The sequence below is a fragment of the Anomaloglossus baeobatrachus genome, chromosome 5 (genome assembly GCF_048569485.1).
Source record: "Anomaloglossus baeobatrachus isolate aAnoBae1 chromosome 5, aAnoBae1.hap1, whole genome shotgun sequence".
Lineage (NCBI taxonomy): Eukaryota > Metazoa > Chordata > Amphibia > Anura > Aromobatidae > Anomaloglossus > Anomaloglossus baeobatrachus.
The window spans coordinates 338,653,797-338,673,422 of record NC_134357.1 but is presented as its reverse complement, the minus strand read 5'-3'; the positions used below and the strand labels follow the sequence as shown (position 1 = coordinate 338,673,422).

Below are 19,626 nucleotides of genomic sequence, written 5' to 3'. Positions count from 1 at the left end.
AACCACCGCAGCCGTCTGTGGGACCCGTCCATCCAGCCATTTGTTTGACCAGAGACTCCGTGTGAATTACTGGCTGAGTGACAACCACCGTGCCGTGCGGCACAGCGCTGCCCCCGCGACCCTGCACCTCACCAGGCCCCGTAACCCGCCTGTCATCCCTAAAACCCTCACCGGGGCCCCGGGACAACGAACCCCCTACCCACGGAGGGGAGAACCAACATCCAAGCTGCTCCCGGGATCCCCGTCCAGAGCAGCGGTGGTGTCACAACTTCACCACAACCGTGGGTGGCGTCACGGACAATATCCCCAAACCACACACCAACGCCCCCTTTCACTCACGGGCGAGGAACGCCGCTCGAGTCCCCGAGATCCGGCCCACCGCTCGAGCCACCACCGAGCAACAGCAGCAGCAGCAGCCGGACCCGAGCAGTGGGTGAGCGCAGTGTCCCCTCCTCCGCCCGCGACACATGCACCTGAGAGAAAATTTGCATAAGAATTTGATGATTAATTACAAGACAACTAAGAGATGGATTCATATTTTAAAAGGAATGAAAGTAATCTTCATTAAAGGTACTTTCCTGTGATGATGTTACTTTGGGGTCTAAAACCCTCCAAACATATTCCCTTTAAGGTCTGTCATCTGTTAGCCAGAATGACCATAATGGGTAAATGTAAAGCAGTTAGTGATTCCTTCTGCCCTAGCACATAAATCATTGAAGGAAAGCAGATCACAAAATTGATATTCTAGTTTCCCATCGTAGCAGGATGGCATACGTGTTTATATCAGATGGTCTGCTAAGTGGAACAGCAAATTGCTACATCACGCGTTTTTTATTTCTTTGTATCTGGCTGTAAGTAATTTTCCTCACTAGTTCCTATTGCTCATGTTATTTCACTATTATTTGGTCTCTACCTGCTGAATTAACTGGTCTTCTGTTCTCACCTTTCAGTAATGGTTCCTTTGGACTTTCCAACCTGGAACTTTATGAAGTTGGAGGAAATATTGGTAAGTATTTTCCATCTTATGCCTGATTTTGGCTGGAAATGGAAATGCGCATGAGATGATACAAAGCAGAAGAGATGTGGCTGAAAAAACTATATCAAAAACTTTCACAAAATTGCATATGCGGTTCCAAAAGCGAAGTAAACTCACTTGTTACTCGCCCTGCCACACCTCTCCACTGCTGCTCCGGTACATATGACCACCGTAGCCAATTACTGGGCTCAGAGATGATGCCAATGTAGATAGCACAAGCCCAGGGATTGGCCATGAGACTGTGTGTAATCACAGGTGAGATCTGGGGTGCTGGGCTACTGGATACAATGATGGGTAAAGCAATGTAAGATGGAATCCTGTGTATTATGGAGCAGCAGGAGGAGAATGAGGATAGAAGAGAGAGCTACAAAGGAAAAACCTGTCAGAGCTACTCAGGTAGCAGCTTGAAAACCATTCACAGCAGATAATGTCCTTTATAGTAAATAAACATTTCTTTAAGGGGTACTTCTCACATAGCGATATCGCTGCTGAGTCACAGGTTTTGTGACGTACCAGTGACCTCATCAGCGATCTCGCTGTGTGTAACACTAAGCAGCGACCTGGCCCCTGCTGTGAGGTCGCCGGTCGTTACACAGTGCTCTGGTTCATTTTTTGCTCGTTCCTCTCCCGCTGTGAAGCACACATCGCTGTGTTTGAAAGCAAGAGAGCAACGATCTGAATGTACAGGGAGCCGGCTTCTGACAGCTGCGGACGCTGGTAACCAAGGTACACATTGGGTAACTAAGCGAAGCGCTGTGCTTGCCTGATATTTACCTTTTGTTACTAGCGTACGCCGCTCTCAGGCTGCCAGTACTGGCTCCCTGCACACGTAGCCAGAGTACACATCGGGTAACTAAGCGAAGCGCTTTGCTTAGTAACCCGATGTGTGCCCTGGCTACGAGTGCAGGGAGCCAGCGCTAAGCGGTGTGCGCTGGTAACCAGGGTAAATATCAGGTAACCAAGCAAAGCATTTTGCTTAGTTACCCGATATTTACCTTTTGGTTACCAAGCACAGCATCGTTTCCACGAGTCGCTGGTCACTGGTCGCTGGTGAGATCTGCCTGATTGACAGCTCACTAGCAACCATGTAGCGACGCACCAGCGATCCTGACCAGGTCATATTGTGGTCGGAATCGCTGGTACGGCGTTTAGTGAGACGGTACCCTAAGAAGTGATTTCCTCTTCTAGTAGATTAACCCTTTAGAAGCAACCATGCCCTTCTTTTGCAGATTATTCAATCAGCAGCCACTGTATAATACCCAGACACATCTAATAAAAAGGGGTTGTCCATTCTAAATCCATAAGTCTGCAGTCATTGAAATTGGCTGCAGACTTGTGAATCCTCACATCATGCGCACTGTGCGTTGAGGATTTGCCGGTTTCAGATCTGGGTACTGTGGTACCGTAGCCGCCAGTATGTGATGTGAATACTCCTTGCCACATTCTGACTTAATAGACTTGCATTGAGCGAGGCTGCGGCTCTCTAGTCGAAATGTGGACGGGAACATACATATCGCTGCTACGTTACCACCGTTACCGGCTCTGAAACCAGTGAATCCTCATAACACACAATGCAAGAGATATGAGGATTCAGAAGTCTGTAGCCACACAGTGATTGCAGACTTATGCATTTTAACTGGACAACCCCTTTAAATCGATGTTATGTAACAATATTCTGTATGAAGTAAATTACAGACTCCTGGGGGTGAAGCCAAGAAAAAAATTACTGTGTTTTGTAGCCTGTTAGTACATTGGATGCATTGGTGAACTAATTTATCATACTGTATTTATATTTTGCTTCTTTACCAGAATAATTGGTGAATCAATTTTCCTAATAAATTCTATAAAGCATTGACTATCCAAAATGTCAAAACAGGACAAATTCTGTAAAATCTGACCACAATGCTCCATTTACCATTTAGATGCTGCATAAACTCTGCTCCCCTGTCACAGTTGGTATCTCCCAAAAAAAGAGACTCTCGCTAGATTTTGCACTCGCCCTGGTAAAATGAAAGTAAAATCTGCGTCCCCGTAATACTGGGGGAAATCATCTGATTTGTTAATGATATGTATTGGAGAAAAATCTTGTAATGTCACCTTTTGTCCCTTTGTGTGTTTTTCCTAGACGGGATAGTTCCACTTTAAGCCGAGCAGAAACATAAGATCTGTTGAATGGTGTCAGATCCTGCCCATAAACATCACTATTTATCTTGGTCAAATGCAGTTTTTTGGGGTTTTTTTTGAATATGGGGAAATAAATAGCTGAAATCTAAACGTGTAATATCCAACCTATTGTATTATTGTTTTCCGTGATAGAATACTGCCAGAGATGTTGCACGGCACTAGATTGTCAGCAGATTGCCCCAATATCTGCAGGATGAGCCAACTATATCTTAAGGTTTATTGTCCACTTTAGGCATTTTACATTTGGAGGTAACTTATCGAATGTCTTTCTACTTAGGTGAACACTGCTTGGATCCTGATACCTATTTATTGGACTTGTACAATGCCAATCCAAATGGAGAATGGGTGATTAAGCCAAGCCCTCCTTCAACACCCCACTTATAGGGGCCGGTTACTACTTTGTAAATGGTAACTGGCACTGCCGAGCCCTAGGGATATGGAGCCCACCACTTAAAGACATGGAGTCAGATCTAGCTGGGTTCTACATAGACGGCTGTGTATATAAGATTCTCTGCCACTTGCTGGTATTCATAGGAACGCACGACCCTTCATGTGATCATGGGACCAATGCATCTATATCGTGAATATCAAAAATAATGGATACCTTTTATCATTGCTACGTGTCAAACATTTACGTGGAAGTATTCCACGGTAACTAAAATGTGAATGGTTAATTTGGATTAATGGAGTGAAGTTCCACTTCTTCTCCACAGGAGGGCGCCTTGCTCCCTTTTGTATTTTGTATGTTGTTTTTATATCTTCTGTCTCCTCGTGTATTGCTCCATGATGTCTGTTCGTTCTATATGTAGATATAGAGCTAGTCTCTATTATTATTTTTTACATCAAATTTTTGTTACATCTGTATTTAATATCCAGTAATTAAAATATGAAAATAATGAACATTTTATTAAAAAAAGGCCTCTTTTATTTATCTTTATGAAATGTATGTTTCTTGTGTTGTCTTACCGGATTTTTCTTCTTATTGTGCGCATCCCTATGAATATGCCATCCTTGGTGAGAGACCGGTTCTCGTTCATTAGGACAGGCAGCTGTATGCGACTGCAAAATGACTGTAATTATGAAATCAGCGCGAGCCCGAACTGCTGGGGAACAAAAGCCTGTAATGGGGTGTATTAGAGATGATGGGGAGGGGTGATGGGGGTCACCGCAGGCAGGCATTAACCCCTTTTATACTAGTTGTTTGTGCTTTCAAAGTACATGATTTCTACCTTAAACTGTCCTGTTCAACTATCTCATTTCCATTATTGGGTTTTTGGTGACGTACCACAGTGATAATGCAGTTTCTTGTATTGTACGGCAGCAATCCTGTATATGAGCAGACAAGGTTCCTCAATAATACCTATCGCTGCCCGTACACAGCTCACACTTTATTCTCCTCTAAGACATTGCAGAATATTTTTCCCGTTTACGCGCAGCATGTTGTACTCCGTTGCTCACTTGCTGCCATCCATTTTGAATGACTGCTGATGTCGGACATTTTGTCCCCTGTAATGTCAGCAGCACTTGTCACTTGGCGTCATACTCCCTCCCTCCGAACTCCATCGTGCGTTATGACCAGAGGGTTTTTTTGAAATGTTGCTGAAATTATCTGTCGTGCTCAGTGCCTTGATTAGCGTCTCTGCTTCCAAGCCATTCAGCCATGGAAATGATGCCTACGTTATCAGCAAAGTGCAGGCCTCGCAGTTGCCAGGCAACCCAGATTGGTCCACGGCTGAACCTATCCGAAATAACTGCACCCTCCCTAAAAATAGCTTAGCCTTTCACGAGAAGCAGAGATTTATCATAATGACTGGGGGTCTGGAGATATGAGGTCTGGGGGCATTCTTCCTTATTTGGGGCTGAACGTCAAGAAAAGGACTGGTTCAACACAGAAGTCTGTGCACGTAGTAATGTGCCTGAAAGGAATATTGTACACCAAGACCCAGTCTGCTTTTTTTTCTCTTCGGTTACATAATAACCCTGTACTATACATGATGGCAGCGTCAATGAATGCCCACATTATGGACATCACTAGTGATGAGCGGGCATTACCATGCTTGGGTGCTCGGTACTCATAATGAATAGCGGTGAGTGAGCACTACCATGCTTGGGTGCTCTGCCCTCTTAACGACTAATGACGAGCAGTCATTACCATGATCGGGTGTTCGTAATGAATAGTGATGAGCGCGCGCTACCGTGCTTAGGTGCTCGGTACTCAAAATGAATATTGGTGAGTGAGCACTACCATGCTTGGGTGCTCGGCCCTATTAACTACTAATGACGAGCAGTCACTACCATGATCGGGTGCTTGGTACTTGTAATGAATAGTGATAGTGATAAGCAAGCACTACCATGCTCGGGTGCTCGGTACTCGTATTAAGCAGCTGGATGCTTGGATGAGCACGACTTGAGTACCGAGTATAATGGAACTCAATGGGAAACTCGAGCATTTTTCTGGAAGAATCCCTGGAAAAATGTTTGCGTTCCCCATTAACTTCCATTTATACTCGATATTCAAGTGACACCCATCCAAGCGTTCAACTGTTCATTATGAGTACCAAGCATGATAGTGCTCGCTTATCACTAGTCGTTATGAGTGCTGAGCACCTGAGCATGGTAGTGCCCACTCATTACTAATCGTTCCGATCATGGTAGTGCCCACTCATTACTAATCGTTCCGATCATGGTAGTGCCCACTCATTACTAATCGTTCCGATCATGGTAGTGCCCACTCATTACTAATCGTTCCGATCATGGTAGTGCCCACTCATCACTAGTCGTTCCGAGCATGGTAGAGCCTACTCAAAACTAGATACCATTTATGACTGAGTTAGGGCTACACTGATTTTGGCTGCCTACATACACGTAATGCAATTAAAAAAAAGTGTGCAGTCATATGTACTGACGGTGCCACAAAATACTGTCAGATTTCTGAAGAGCTCAAACTGTTTTTTTTTTTTTTTTTTTTTAAGTCAAACACCTAATAGGAAAATCTGTGTTCCTGATAGCAAAAAGGGAGTAAGTTTTTAGGAACGATGATGTGGCTATTTTTGGGACATTAATAATGTTAAGAACTATTGTTTTGCAAACAAAATAGATGGTCTGATATGAATTCACCATAGGAATGTGGTTGATTAGAGTCCTTTTAAAATATCTCGAATACGGAATGTTAAAAAAAGCTGGGATCAGTATGGAAATACTTCAGCTTTGGCAGGCAAGGATAGGTAGATGTAACCTAGAATTTTAATTAAGAAATGGGGTTCTTAATGGACTTTTTTTCTTCTCTCCTTCCCTTTGGAGAGTTTCAGTGTGGTGCGACTTGGGATAAGAATGGATACGCTTTTGACATTAAAATTAAAGACGACCAAGGGCCAGTTCAAAATGGCCACTTTCTGTTCTCATTTTGAGGGTTTTTTTTCACCTGATATCTAGTTTATATTGTGGTTTGTGTTTTTTGTTTTTTTTTAAATTTAGTGCTAGTTTTTCTGATCTATACCAAGGGGGCCATGGCTTATAGGATTCTCAGGGGGCTTGTCTTTAGGTTTTGCTGCATTATTACTGTGTGCTACAAACCTTTTGGTGAAGACCATAAATAGAAGCACTGGAAAACAAAAAAAAAATCCATATCTCTGGACTCATGGCAGATTTAAAATAAATTCTCTGAAGCAGCTGAAATAAGTCCTACTTGACCTTCACTGAAGTAGAATGTGACCTGCGACTTTTGGCACTTGTCGCATCAGCCATGTGGTGTCGTAACTTGACATAGTCGTGGTAGGGCATACATACAAATATTAAAATGTGCTCATAAATTTTACAAACAATTTACCATTTTAGGCTATGTGCGCACTAGAAAATAACTTTTTCTTAAGGAAAAACTGGATCCTGTGAAAGAATCCCGCACCTGCAGTAAAAAACCGCACCAAAACCGCAACGAAATCTGCATGCGGTTTTGCCGCGTTTTGGTGTGGAATTTCTGCGGTTTTGCCGCAGGTTGGTTCCCACGGTTTTTTACCAATAATTAATCGCAAAACCGCAGGGACCTGCAGAAAAGAAGTGACATACTCATTAATTCCGCAGCGGAAATGACACGGGTAAATCCGCAGGGACAAAAAACGCAGTGTGCGCACAGCATTTTTTCATCCCCATATATTTTGCTGGAGAAGGACTGTAGAAATGTTCTAAACATTTTCTGCAGCGAAATCTGCGGCAATTCCGCTCGTAAATCCGCAGCGTGTGCACATAGCCTTAAAGCTACATTCCCATTATGAGTTTGAGTTTTTGGTATCGCAGTTTTTCTGCTGCATCTCTGTACCTTCTTTAGGTTACTTAGATTTTATTTTTTTTGTTGTTGCATTTTTTACATGCTTTTTGCTCATTTGTGACGATACCGGTTATGGCTGTTTTTCACATTTCATGTTTTAACTTTTGCTGCTTTTATTTATTTTTTTTTATACTTTTTTATTTGGTTTTGACAAAACTTTGATATGTGATTAGTCGTGAAAATCTGCAGCTAAAATACAATACTATGGGGAAAATCCACACCTAAAACTTGGTGTGCCCACGAAAAATTGAAGCACGTGATTGAAAAAAAGAAAAAAAAAAAAAACACCAATGGCCATGAAATTTCTATAAATCTCATCCACTTTGTGGGAATTTTGAGATTCTGCTTTTTTAGTGCAGAAAAAATAAGCAGTGTCAAAAACTTGCCGAAAACTTTGTAGGAAATGAAGAATGGTCTTCAAGTAATAAATGTATAACAATCCTAATAAATGCATAGGCCTAAAAAAGAGCGAGAATGAATGTTGTCCCACAAGAGGTTATCCTAGGACTCTGTTGGGATTAACACCCACATATTCCAGCATGAAATGATTTAATTAAATGACATTTCTTTCATATTCTGTAATCAGACAGCACTCGGTATTAGTGTTGCTGGGGATACAGTCTCCGGTTTTGAGGGGTTTCAGTTCACCTGTCTGTATGTCCCCCACCTCCGTTTTGTGCTCTCGTAGCCTGTGATAATGGCAGCCTCCCCCCCTCTCCCCCTCACTCTGATTGTGCATAAGTATAGAAAATTGTTCCATTATGAAGAAAATTGCAGCTTTGAAATCTGTAAAGAAAGTGGTGCAGAGCGAGAGTGGGGGGTGGGGAGAGCGTGTAAACAGGCAGGGAGTAAAGGCGGATACTATTGTAGGATTGTGCAAGGAGTAAATTATAGGGAGATCTGATAATTATCTCTATGAATCTGGAGCTCGCTGAATATTCTGAATTTATTTGTGCTGCATACACACTATGTGGATAGCAGCTTTGGTAACCTAATAGTGCCTCTGCTCCTTTCGGAATATGTCATGCTTACCATATTATCCCCCCCTCTCCCCATTTCCTCTCACAAGTCCTTTATTTCATCCAAACACGTGTATTTTCTGTTAGTGAGCAAAATGAATATTGAATAGCCTAATAAGTGTTTAAATTAATTCAGATGAGCATTTTTATAGCCTATACAGTATATCCATTTAAGAAAAAAAATGTATTTTTTTTTAAATTTAATTAAATGCTGACAATTCATATGACATCTGGTCTTTAATGGATCCATTGCAAAAATTAGGTTAAAGACCTTCATCAGGCCTTTTTTTTTTTCCTTTGGTAGTTAAAAGCAGAACACAAAATGGAATGAATAAATATACACTAATATATATTATATAATATATATATATATATATATATATATATATATATATATATATATATATATAATTTATTTTATTTTTTTTAAAGGCTTGTCTAAACCCTGCCTCCCTTTTTTGGCTTTCTATGAATTTTTCCATGTGTTAAAGGGGGCTTCTCTTCAAAGTTGAGGTTATTAAACCATCCTAGTAAGAGTGTCAAATGCAGCATGGAAGTAATTAAAAAAGGTTGAGTCCAAAAGCATACCAGTAGTGGTTTTTGTAAGTAGCGATAAAAAGTATGTCAAGGAAAATAACTCAAGTAGTTTATAGCTCTACTGTCTTATTATTTGGCAGTAGGGCGATTGGGCACTCTCCAGTACTCAGGCCCCATAGCTTGCACTGATTTAAAAAAATAAAAAGTGATCGTTGTGCATATGAGCTTACAATTTATAAGAGGTTGGTGAATCCCCACTTGTAGTGATACCACTGGAACATATACAACCTCTGGCAAAAATTATGGAATCACCTGGCTGTGAGGATGTTTATTCAAGTGTTTTATTTTTGTTTTTTTTAAAAAAAAAAAGCAGATCACAGACATGGCACAAAACTAAAGTCATTTCAAATGTCAACTTTCTGGCTTTAAGAAATACTAAAAAAAAAATCATGAAAACATAATGTGCTAGCCAGTAACTGTTAATTTTCAAGACCAAACAGGGGGAATAATTATGAAATCACTCAATTATGAGGAAAAAATTATGGAATAACCCTTTAAATTTTCATTCCCAAAACTAACACCTGCATCAAATAAGATCTGCTCGTTATTCTGCATCTAAAAAGGAGTGATCACACCTTGGAGACTTGTTGCACCAAGTGGACGGACCTGAATCATGGCTCCAACACAAGAGATGTCAATTGAAACAAAGGAGAAGATTATCAAACTCTTAAGAGGGTAAATCATCACGCGATGTTGCAAAAGATGTTGGTTGTTCACAGTCAGCGGTGTCTAAAATCTGGACCAAATGCAAACAACATGGGAAGGTTGTGAAAGGCAAACCTACTGGTAGACCAAGGAACACATCAAAGCGTCATGACAGGAAACTTAAAGCAATATGTCTCCAAAACAGGAAATGCACCACAAAACAAATGAGGAACGAATGGGAGGAAACTGGAGTCAATGTCTGTGACTGAACTGTAAGAAACCGCCGAAAGGAAATGGGATTTACATACAGAAAAGCTAAACCATAAAAGATGACTGCCTGAAGAGAACATGTAAATTTCCACTGTCATTGATATGGGGCTGCATGTCAGGTAAAGGCACTGGGGAGATGGCTGTCATTTTACATTGAAATTTTGGACATTTTCTTATCCCACCAATTGAAAGTATATTTGGATATGATGAAATCATTTATCAAGATGATAATGCATCATGCTGTAGAGTAAAAACTGTGAAATCATTCCTTGAAAGAAAACACCTAAGGTCAATGTCATGGCATGCAAATAGTCCGGATCTCAACCAATTGAAAATTTTTGGTGGAAGTTGAAGAAAATGGTCCATGACAAGGCTCCAACCTGCAAAGCTCATCTGGCAACAGCAGTCCGAGAAAGTTGGAGCCAGACTGATGAAGAGTACTGTTTGTCACTCATTAAGTCTATGCCTCAGAGAATGCAAGCTGTTATAAAAGCCAGAGGTGGTGCAACAAAATACTAGAGATGTATTGGAGTGGTTTTTTTTTTTTCATGATTCCATAATTTTTTCCTCATAATGGAGTGATTCCATATTTTTTCCCCCTGTTTGGTTTTGAAAAGTAACCGTTACTCTCTAGCACATTGTTTTCATGTTTTTTTTTTTTTTTTTTTTTTAGAGTTTCTTAAAGCCAGAAGGTTGCCATTTGAAATTACTTTAGTTTTGTGCCATGTCTGTGATCTGCTTTTTTTTAAACACAAGTAAACAACTGAATGAACATCCTCAGAGCCAGGTGATTCCATAATTTTTGCCAGGGGTTGTAGGTTAGGTAAATGGTGCCCAACCTTTCTTACCTGGAGAGACACATTTTGCTCTGAGAGGGTTGGGACCTACATCTACAATTCTCCACTTGGAATAGTGACTCTGAGCCGTCAATACCGGTATAATGACAGCCAAAGTTTTCCAACATATGACACACAGAGGCATTATATTCACAGGTAGGAGCCCACTTACACTGATTCTGTATTCTTCCATCATTTACTGGCACCACACTTTAACGTCCAGCTTCAAGCACCTCCTCCAACTGGCAGTATCATCCTATGTCCAGATTACTATACTTGGTGTATATCTCAAGCCCCAAGGCCTGTATATAAGTATCCAGATCTGCTCTTCTGTGTTGGGCTAGTCATAAGTCACCATCTCTTCATAGCAAATGCAGCAAACTGGCAGACAAGCACATGCCACAAATGCCGAGCCACAGGTTGGGGTCCCGTGCGTTAGGTTAGTAGTTTGGTGCAAGAGTTACATTTTAATGGTTTGTTTGAAGGTGTAACTATCCATGGGTGAAGACTAAAGGGGGCTTTACACGCTACGACATCGCTAATGCGAACTCGTTGGGGTCACGGAATTGGTGACGCACATCCGGCCGCATTAGCGATGCCGTTGCGTGTGACTCCTATGAGCGATTTTGCATCGTTGCAAAAACGTGCAAAATCGCTCATCGGTGACATGGGGGTCCATTCTCAAAAATCATTACTGCAGCAGTAACTAGGTTGTTCCTCGTTCCTGCGGCAGCACGCATCACTCCGTGTGACACCACAGGAACGAGGAACCTCTCCTTACCTGCCTCCCGGCCGCTATGCGGAAGGAAGGAGGTGGGCGGGATGTTACGTCCCGCTCATCTCCGCCCCTCTGCTTCTATTGGGCGGCGGTTCAGTGACGCAGCTGTGACGTCGCTGTGATGCTGAACGAACCGCCCCCTTAGAAAGGCGGCGGTTCGCCGGTCACAGCGACGTTGCCGGACAGGTAAGTAGTGTGACGGGTCTCAGCGATGTTGTGTGGTATGGGCAGCGATATGCCCATCTCACACAACAGATGGGGGCGGGTACCCACGCTAGCAATATCGGTACCGATATCGCAGCGTGTAAAGCGGCCTTAAGAATGTCTGGCACAAGAAAGGAATTTTAGAGATAGAGGTTATTAGTGATGGGCATACGTGCTTTGTACTCAATCGGACATTGCGGAGCTTGGCTGAGTATCGCGGGTGCTTGCATTGGTTGTCTGTGAAACAAGCGCAAAGCACAGGCTTGCTTTACTGTATAATGGAAGCAGTCACCCCAGTGAGAGCCAGTCGCAATCTCTAAATGACTTTCCTGATGGATAAAACAATGTTATTGGAGATAGAGCATTTTTTTTTGCCCACACTGTTTATGGCTGGCTGTGTTCAGCTCCCTGCGCACAATCATTGACTTTCCATAATGCTCGTTACTTGCGTTGACCTCGTCAGAGTGTCTGAGAAGCTCCAATCGAGTAGTGAGCATACAAGCATTTTAGTGCTCCCCCATTACTAGTTATTAGATGAGTCTGGATGCCTGCAACATAAATTACTCACTGGTCTTTTTGTTGTATGTAATTTTCATATAACCCAGTTTATCTGCCTAAGCACTACTAATTCCCTCATTGATGCGTTCCTGCCATATACACTGGAGATCAATATTGGAGAACAATGTATGATCACTTGCTTTTTTCAGAAATAATGTAATCTACATTGATCATCTTTTGAAAGTTTTTTTGTAAGGGATACACCATGCTACTAGAACAGTGTTTTACAAAAGATCCAAAGTTTACCAACAGAATACTTTTATTGTGCCCAAAACGTGATGATCATAATTAGAGAACAACAATGACTGTAGCACAGAGAAAGACTATAAGTACATTTTCTGAAGGTAACAACAGTCACCAATCAGTAGGAAGTGTACAGGCCTTTGCTTTGAATGACTTCAGCACATCTGCAGCCACAGGACATCACTAGTCTCTCGCACTGCTCTGGTGGGATTTTGGTCCACTCTTCTTCCAGTCTCTTCCACAGTACTTTGACTATTGTGGGTTTCTTCAATAACTTTATCACCAAGGATTTTCCAAATCTTTCCTATTGGGTTTAGATCAGGACTCTGGGCTGGCTATTTCATTGTTTCAATGTTTTCTGTTTGCAGGAACTGCTTGACTCCGGAATGTTTGACCTTCACCCAACAGCCCCCTACCCCCCAGGGTTCTTATCTAAAATAAACACAAACACTGCGTGACGTTGGATATAAAGGCCACAGCAGCCCCATTTATTAGTAACAGAAACATAAGCCATGTAACAATGCAATTCTTCATTGAAGAACCCCCGAAAAAGGAGGGGGGGGGTACCTGAAGGTTAACCAAAATGTTCCTTGCAACATCAGCCCACCTCCTGACCCTCAGCCACAACACACCGACTCGAGAGCCCAAGCCAGATGTTGCCCACACTATGTCCCGCTGAGACTCAACCCAGCAAGGACCCATTTACCAAACAATTGTACCGCTAGAGGTAACCCGCTCCGGCACTGGGTTCCGTCCTCTCCTCTGTGCAAACCCCCACCTTCAGACACCCCCCTCCTTTCCGCCACCGCGAGTGCGCATGACCCCTTGTGCGCGCGAGTCCTCCCACACCAACAAAGCCTTCTCGACCCCCTCCATCAGCCCTAAGGCCCAAATATCATTTCCCACCGAATTTAAATGGACCCCGTCCCGGCGCAACAAGTCGGCGGACGCTGCTTCCAACTCCGGGTGCCGAACAGAGACACCCCCGACCCGGGAAATAAAACGCCCAATCTCCCGATTCACTTTGCTTCGTGCCCTGTTAACTGCCTCCACCGACCTGGCGTGCCGCCATGCCAGCCGTGCAACCATATCAGACCAGACAATTACTAGACCCGGGTGGGAGGACAGGAGCCGCAGGCAGTCACACTTTATATCTTGTATCAGGTCCCTGGAAGCCCGGAGACCCAGGTCATTCCTACCCGCGTGTAGTACTACCACGTCCGGTGCTCTATCCAACTGTGAATGGTGGCGCCAGGTAGGCAACACCTCACTCCACAGAATACCCCTGACGCCGATCCATCGCACTGTCGCCTTTTCCCTGGGGACCCCCAACTGACGGCCGTCCGGTCGTATTCCCGCACGAAACGCCCCCCAATACACGTATGAGTGGCCGAGCACCCACATCAATAATGGTAAACCTACAAAACAAAAGGTGACAACACGGTGGGGGGCACGTGGAAGAAAAGGGGGTAATGAATACCAAACAAATACCGCCCCCGACCCCCCCCCCCCCCCCCCCCACCAATATCTCACAACAAGTTCGGCCGGACGTAAGATCTAAACCTGGCCGAGTCCCATCGTCCAATCTTACGGAGAGCCTGCGCGCCCAGACCCCAACGAGCCGCCTGAGTCGCAGCCCCAATCCGAAAGGAATGTGACGCGAACTCAGCCTCGTTGAGACCGCAACACTGCAGGCACCTCCGAAAGATACAGACAAATTGGTAACTGGACAAGGCTGACCCGTCCTGGTGGGACAAAAGGGACCCCGGGCGAGTTCCCCTCACTTCTAAAAACGCCGACAGCCATCTAACAGGGCATTCCGCTAAACCAGGTACACCCCACAGTTCCACCATCCGACCTCTACCCAGCTGGTCCGTCTTTGACCGTCTCAAGCAACACCGTACCACATCCATACCGCATTCCACGTCCTCCAACAACAAACCTCCGTGACTCCTCGTGTTCCTGCTCACCAATTCACTAATTCTGAACGCCCCAAAGAAGGCCAAAACAAAAGCGGTCCCAAACAACTGGCATTCATACTCCGAACAACACACCCGAGGCAAAACCGACAACAGCTTGCCCAGCAGCTCAAAAGATACCGGGCGCCGAAGGTCTCGGTGCGCCCCCGCCCTACGGTAACCCTTCAGCGCCTGGCGCACCCAGAAATCCTTAGTGACATCCTTCCAGCCCAGTAACCTGAAAAAGAAAGCAATGCCCGCCAACCTACCCGCAACCGCCGACCACGAAAGGCCTTCTTCCTTAGCCCTGCCCATCATGAACAAAACTAAATAAACTCTGTCACCTTCAGGTACATCACCTCCCACCTCATCAACCAACTCGAGCCAACGGTCCCACGCTGCATTATAGCTGCGCCACGTACTGGGTGCCACAGAATGTCTGATCAATTCCCAGGCCGGCTGCAAACCAGGTCCCACAACCAGACGGGCCACACGGTCTCCTGCTGCTCCGCGTCCGGCGCCAGCATTCGAAAGCGGTCCCACTGGAAGCGAGATAAAGCATCAGCCACGGAATTCAGCACCCCCGACACATGTACAGCGCAGACCCACAAGTTCAACTCCAGACATTTCAACACCAAATGACGCAAGAGATCCACCACCGGGGGGGAATCAGCTGTCAACTTGTTAACACACTGAACGACCCCCAGGTTGTCACACATGAAACGCACCTTCCTGTCTTTCAAATCCTGTCCCCAAACCTCTATGGCCACGACAATAGGAAAAAGTTCCAACAGGGCCAAATTCCTAGTCAGACCGGAAACCCGCCACGAATCAGGCCACCTGCCGACACACCATCTCCCCCCAAAATATGCGCCAAAACCACTGGATCCCGCCGCGTCCGTATAAAGGACCAACTCCTCATTTGACACCACCTCACGAAGCCACAATGACCGTCCATTATACAGCTGCAAAAAACGGGACCACACTCTCAGGTCCGCCTTGTGCTCCACCTTCAAACGCACAAAATGCAAAGGGTGCAACACACCGGTAGTGGCTTGAGCCAAGCGACGGGAAAAAACTCTTCCCATCGGCAAAATCCTACACGCAAAATTCAACTTTCCCAACAGGGACTGCAAATCCCGTAAACGAATCTTCTTGGCCTCAATGGCCCCTTGAACGCAACGCCTCAAATCCGCCAGCTTGTCCTCCGGCAAGCGGCACTCCATGGCAACTGTATCTAGCTCGATACCCAGGAATTTCAAAACAGTAACCGGACCCTCCGTTTTTTCAGGCGCCAACGGAACGCCAAAGCGGCGAGCAACCTGCTCCACTGTCCGAAGCAAAAGGGAACACTGCGAGGATCCAGCAGGTCCCATGCACAAAAAGTCGTCCAAGTAATGTAACACTGAATCTAGACCCGCCTCCTCCTTAATTATCCATTCCAAAAAACAACTAAACTTCTCAAAATAGGAACATGAAATTGAACAGCCCATAGGCAAACAACAATCTACATAAAACTTGTCCTCCCACCAACACCCCAACAGGTGAAAACTGTCCGGGTGCACCGGCAACAGGCGGAAGGCCGCTTCTATATCCGTTTTCGCCAAAAGCGAACCACAACCCAACTTCCTTAACCATTCCACCGCCTTATCAAAACGAACATACGATACTGAAACCAGCTGAGGATCAATACCGTCGTTCACCGACCTGCCAGTAGGATAGGACAAATGGTGGATGAGCCGAAACTTGTTAGGTTCCTTTTTCGGGACCAACCCCAACGGGGACACAACCAAGTCCGGCAATGGAGGGGCATCAAAAGGCCCCGCCATCCGTCCTAGTTCCACCTCCTTCTGTAAGTTATCTGCAACAATCTCACCATGTAGGCGAGTCGACTGTAAATTTTTCAAACGAATCTCTCCCGTCTTAACAACTGACGGTATCTTGAAACCAAAACTAAAACCTTCACTCAACAATTCCGCCGACACCCAATCCGGGAATCTACTTAGAAATGGCGCCATCCGATCTACCCTCACCGGGGTCCTCCCTTTTTGACGAAGACTCTGCGGCCTTCCCTTTTCCCTTCCGGAAGCACTTGAGATGACTGTGGGCGCCACCACAGCCCGAACACTCGTGCTTGAATCGGCAGGAGAAACCAAATCGGCATTCCTTTTCATTGAACTGCCAGCAAACGCCCTTTTTGGGCCCCGGCGAGGTGCCAAATGATCCCCCGCCGGTACCCCCTGGAAAGGACTGCGATGCCGACTTCGGCGCAGCCATCAGCCGCATCCATAGACTGATTTCTTTGTGGTCCCACCGTAAACTGGGTCTGACCGCTTTCCTCTGGCGAAACTGCTCGTCATACCGTAGCCAAGCAGTCCCCCCGTAGGTCCTATACGCTTCACAAATAGAATCCAGATAGCAAAAAAGCGCCGAACAGTTATCCGGAGCCTTTTCCCCCACCACACTGGCCAGTATCACAAAGGCCTGCAACCAGTTCTGAAAAGTGCGAGGAATAAGGCGATAACGCCGCCGTTCTTCCTCGTCCTTTTTGCTCTCATCCGGTTTAACCCGATCCAGATTAAACTTTTCCAACGGAAGCAATGAGAATATTTCAACATATTCATCCTTCCATATTTTTTCCCTGGTCTCCTGCTTCAGATGCGCCCCCAACGGCCCATCAAAGCAGACATACACTTCCCCTCTCGCCTTGTCATCTAATCGAACAATATCCACTGCAGCCGCAGCTGCGGCAGCGGGAGCCGCAGCTGCGGCCGCGGGAGCCGCCACCACCGGCTCACCAACCACATTGCCACTGGCAACCCCTCCAGCCGCAGGAGTCACAACATCCTGCCCCGTCGCACCCTGCCACACCATGCTAGGGCCCCCCACAGGGGCAAACAAACCCCTGACCAACCTCAACAACTCGGATGCCACACTGCCGTCACCCGTCACCGCATTCATGACCTGCCCACCACTCGGGCCACCAAGCAAACCACCCGTACCACCAACCACATTCACGCCCTGCACGCCATCCATATCACCAGACACACCATCCATAGCCAAACCAGGTGTACGAGAAATAGGAAAAACCGTGGTCTTACCAGGCTGACTCCGAGAAGATCCCGAAACAGCCGTCACATGTCCTCCGCGTCGCACTCCAGCCGTTTCGCCGACATCCACGATATGGTCCCTGGTGTCGTCCTCCGCGACGTCCTCCTCCAAGATGGCCTCATCCTCCTCACTGGACCCAGGCCCAGGGAGCCCGCCGTCCGGCAGACTCGACCTTAGGCCCCGTCCGCCCGCAGCACCACCCATCCTCCGCGCCGTCCGCGACGATCCAGACGCTGGCGCCTCCATGTAATCTCCGCCTGGGGCATGCCGTCCGGCATCCCCGCGCGCTCCAGCTGACCCCGACGCCGTCCCGTCGCTGTCCATCCTCTGTGACCAAAGGCCGGGCCCCGCTGATCCGGGCCGTCTCCGTACGGAATCCCCCGCCGGCACTGGGACCCTATGCTCCTGCATAGGCCCCGCTCGGTTCCTGGCCTGTGCTGCCGCTGCCACTGCGGCCTCATCCGTGCCCTGCGATCCCACTGGCCCACGCAACCCACCTGGCCCCCGTGACCCCACTGGCACATGCGACCCCGCCGGCCCACGCGACCCCGCCGACCCACGCGACCGCGCCGGCCCACGCGACCGCGGCGGGTCAGGTGACCACGCCGGGTCAGGCAAGCCTGCCGGATCGCGGGGACGCGCCGGGCCGGGTGAGTACGAGGGGTCACGTGACCGCGCCAGGTCAGGTGACCGCGCCAGGTCAGGTGACCGCGCCGCCCCACGTGACCGCGCCGCCCCACGTGACCGCGCCGACCCACGTGACCGCGCCGACCCACGCGACCGCGGCAGGTCAGGTGAGCGCGCCGGGTCAGGTGAGCCCGCCGGATCACAGGGGAACGCCGGGCCAGGCGAGCGCAGCGGGTCACGTGACCGCGCCGGGTCAGGTGACCGCGCCGGGTCAGGTGACCGCGCCGGGTCACGCGGCCGCGACGCGCGCGTCACCGCCGTGCGCCGCGAACCGGAAGAGGAGGGGAGGCCGGCCATGTCGCTCACCGCCCCGCTGCCTTGGTGCCCGCGGCCCGACTTCCGGCCGGGGCCTCGCGACGTCCCGGCTCCCGGATCCACCGCCGCACGTCCACTTGGGCTCCGTCTCCGCTGCCGGCTCCTCGGCGTCATCTCAGGGCTGAGGCGCTCCGGAGGCCGCGTTCTTTGCTGCCGCTTCGGAGGCAGGGGGGTCCCATCTTCCGCGCCGTCGCCGGTCCATCGCTGCAGCTGTTCGTCCATCCACCGCTGTCCACGCTGCTCCGCCATCCTCTTCATCTGTGCCATGAAGTCCTCCATCTTCGGGATCCAGACACAACAATTACAGTCACTGTCCAGGTAGGAATGGCCCACCCCCCCTCTGACCTGCCCTATATACGACCCCCTATAGCACCACCCCCTGACCAATCACACTGATCCCTGATCCTGGCTGCCCCTTAGCACCACCCCCAGATTTCGCGCCCAAACTGACTTCTCCATTAACCCCTTATTAACCCTATGGCCTGGCATCCCTCCTAGTCATGTAGCCCTCCCTTGAGCCCCTTCAGGGCAGCAGTCCGGGCTCTTCCTTTACCCATTTTGCTGTGTGACAGGGGGCATTGTCCTGCATGAAAATTGCTGGCCGATTTTAGTGATGAACACTAATAAGGAACCGCGTGTTGTTGAAGAAGGTTCTGATACACACTTGCATTGTCTCTGCCATGTAGCTGTATGAGAGGTCCTACTCCTGCTGCAGAAAACCTTCCCCAAACCATGACACTTCCTCCTCCACCTCTCACTGACTTCTTAACACACATTGGGTTCAATCTTTCCCAAGTTTGTCTACGAATATAATGTTTCCCATTAGACCCAAATAATTTAAACTTGCTTTAATCACTAAAATGA

General features: G+C 47.1%; 1 protein-coding gene across 2 annotated transcripts in view; it reads left to right on the top strand.

Moving 5' to 3' along the window:
- ARHGAP40 (Rho GTPase activating protein 40) overlaps positions 1-4,134 on the top strand; it is a 149,169-nt gene extending 145,035 nt beyond the window's left edge. For both annotated transcript variants that reach the window (XM_075347556.1, XM_075347555.1), the window contains exons 14-15: positions 951-1,006; positions 3,498-4,134. In XM_075347556.1, the coding sequence (XP_075203671.1) occupies positions 951-1,006; positions 3,498-3,604 (163 nt within the window). In that variant the 3' untranslated portion in view covers positions 3,605-4,134. The remainder of the gene's footprint in view (positions 1-950; positions 1,007-3,497) is intronic.
- The last annotated feature ends 15,492 nt before the right edge of the window (positions 4,135-19,626 follow it).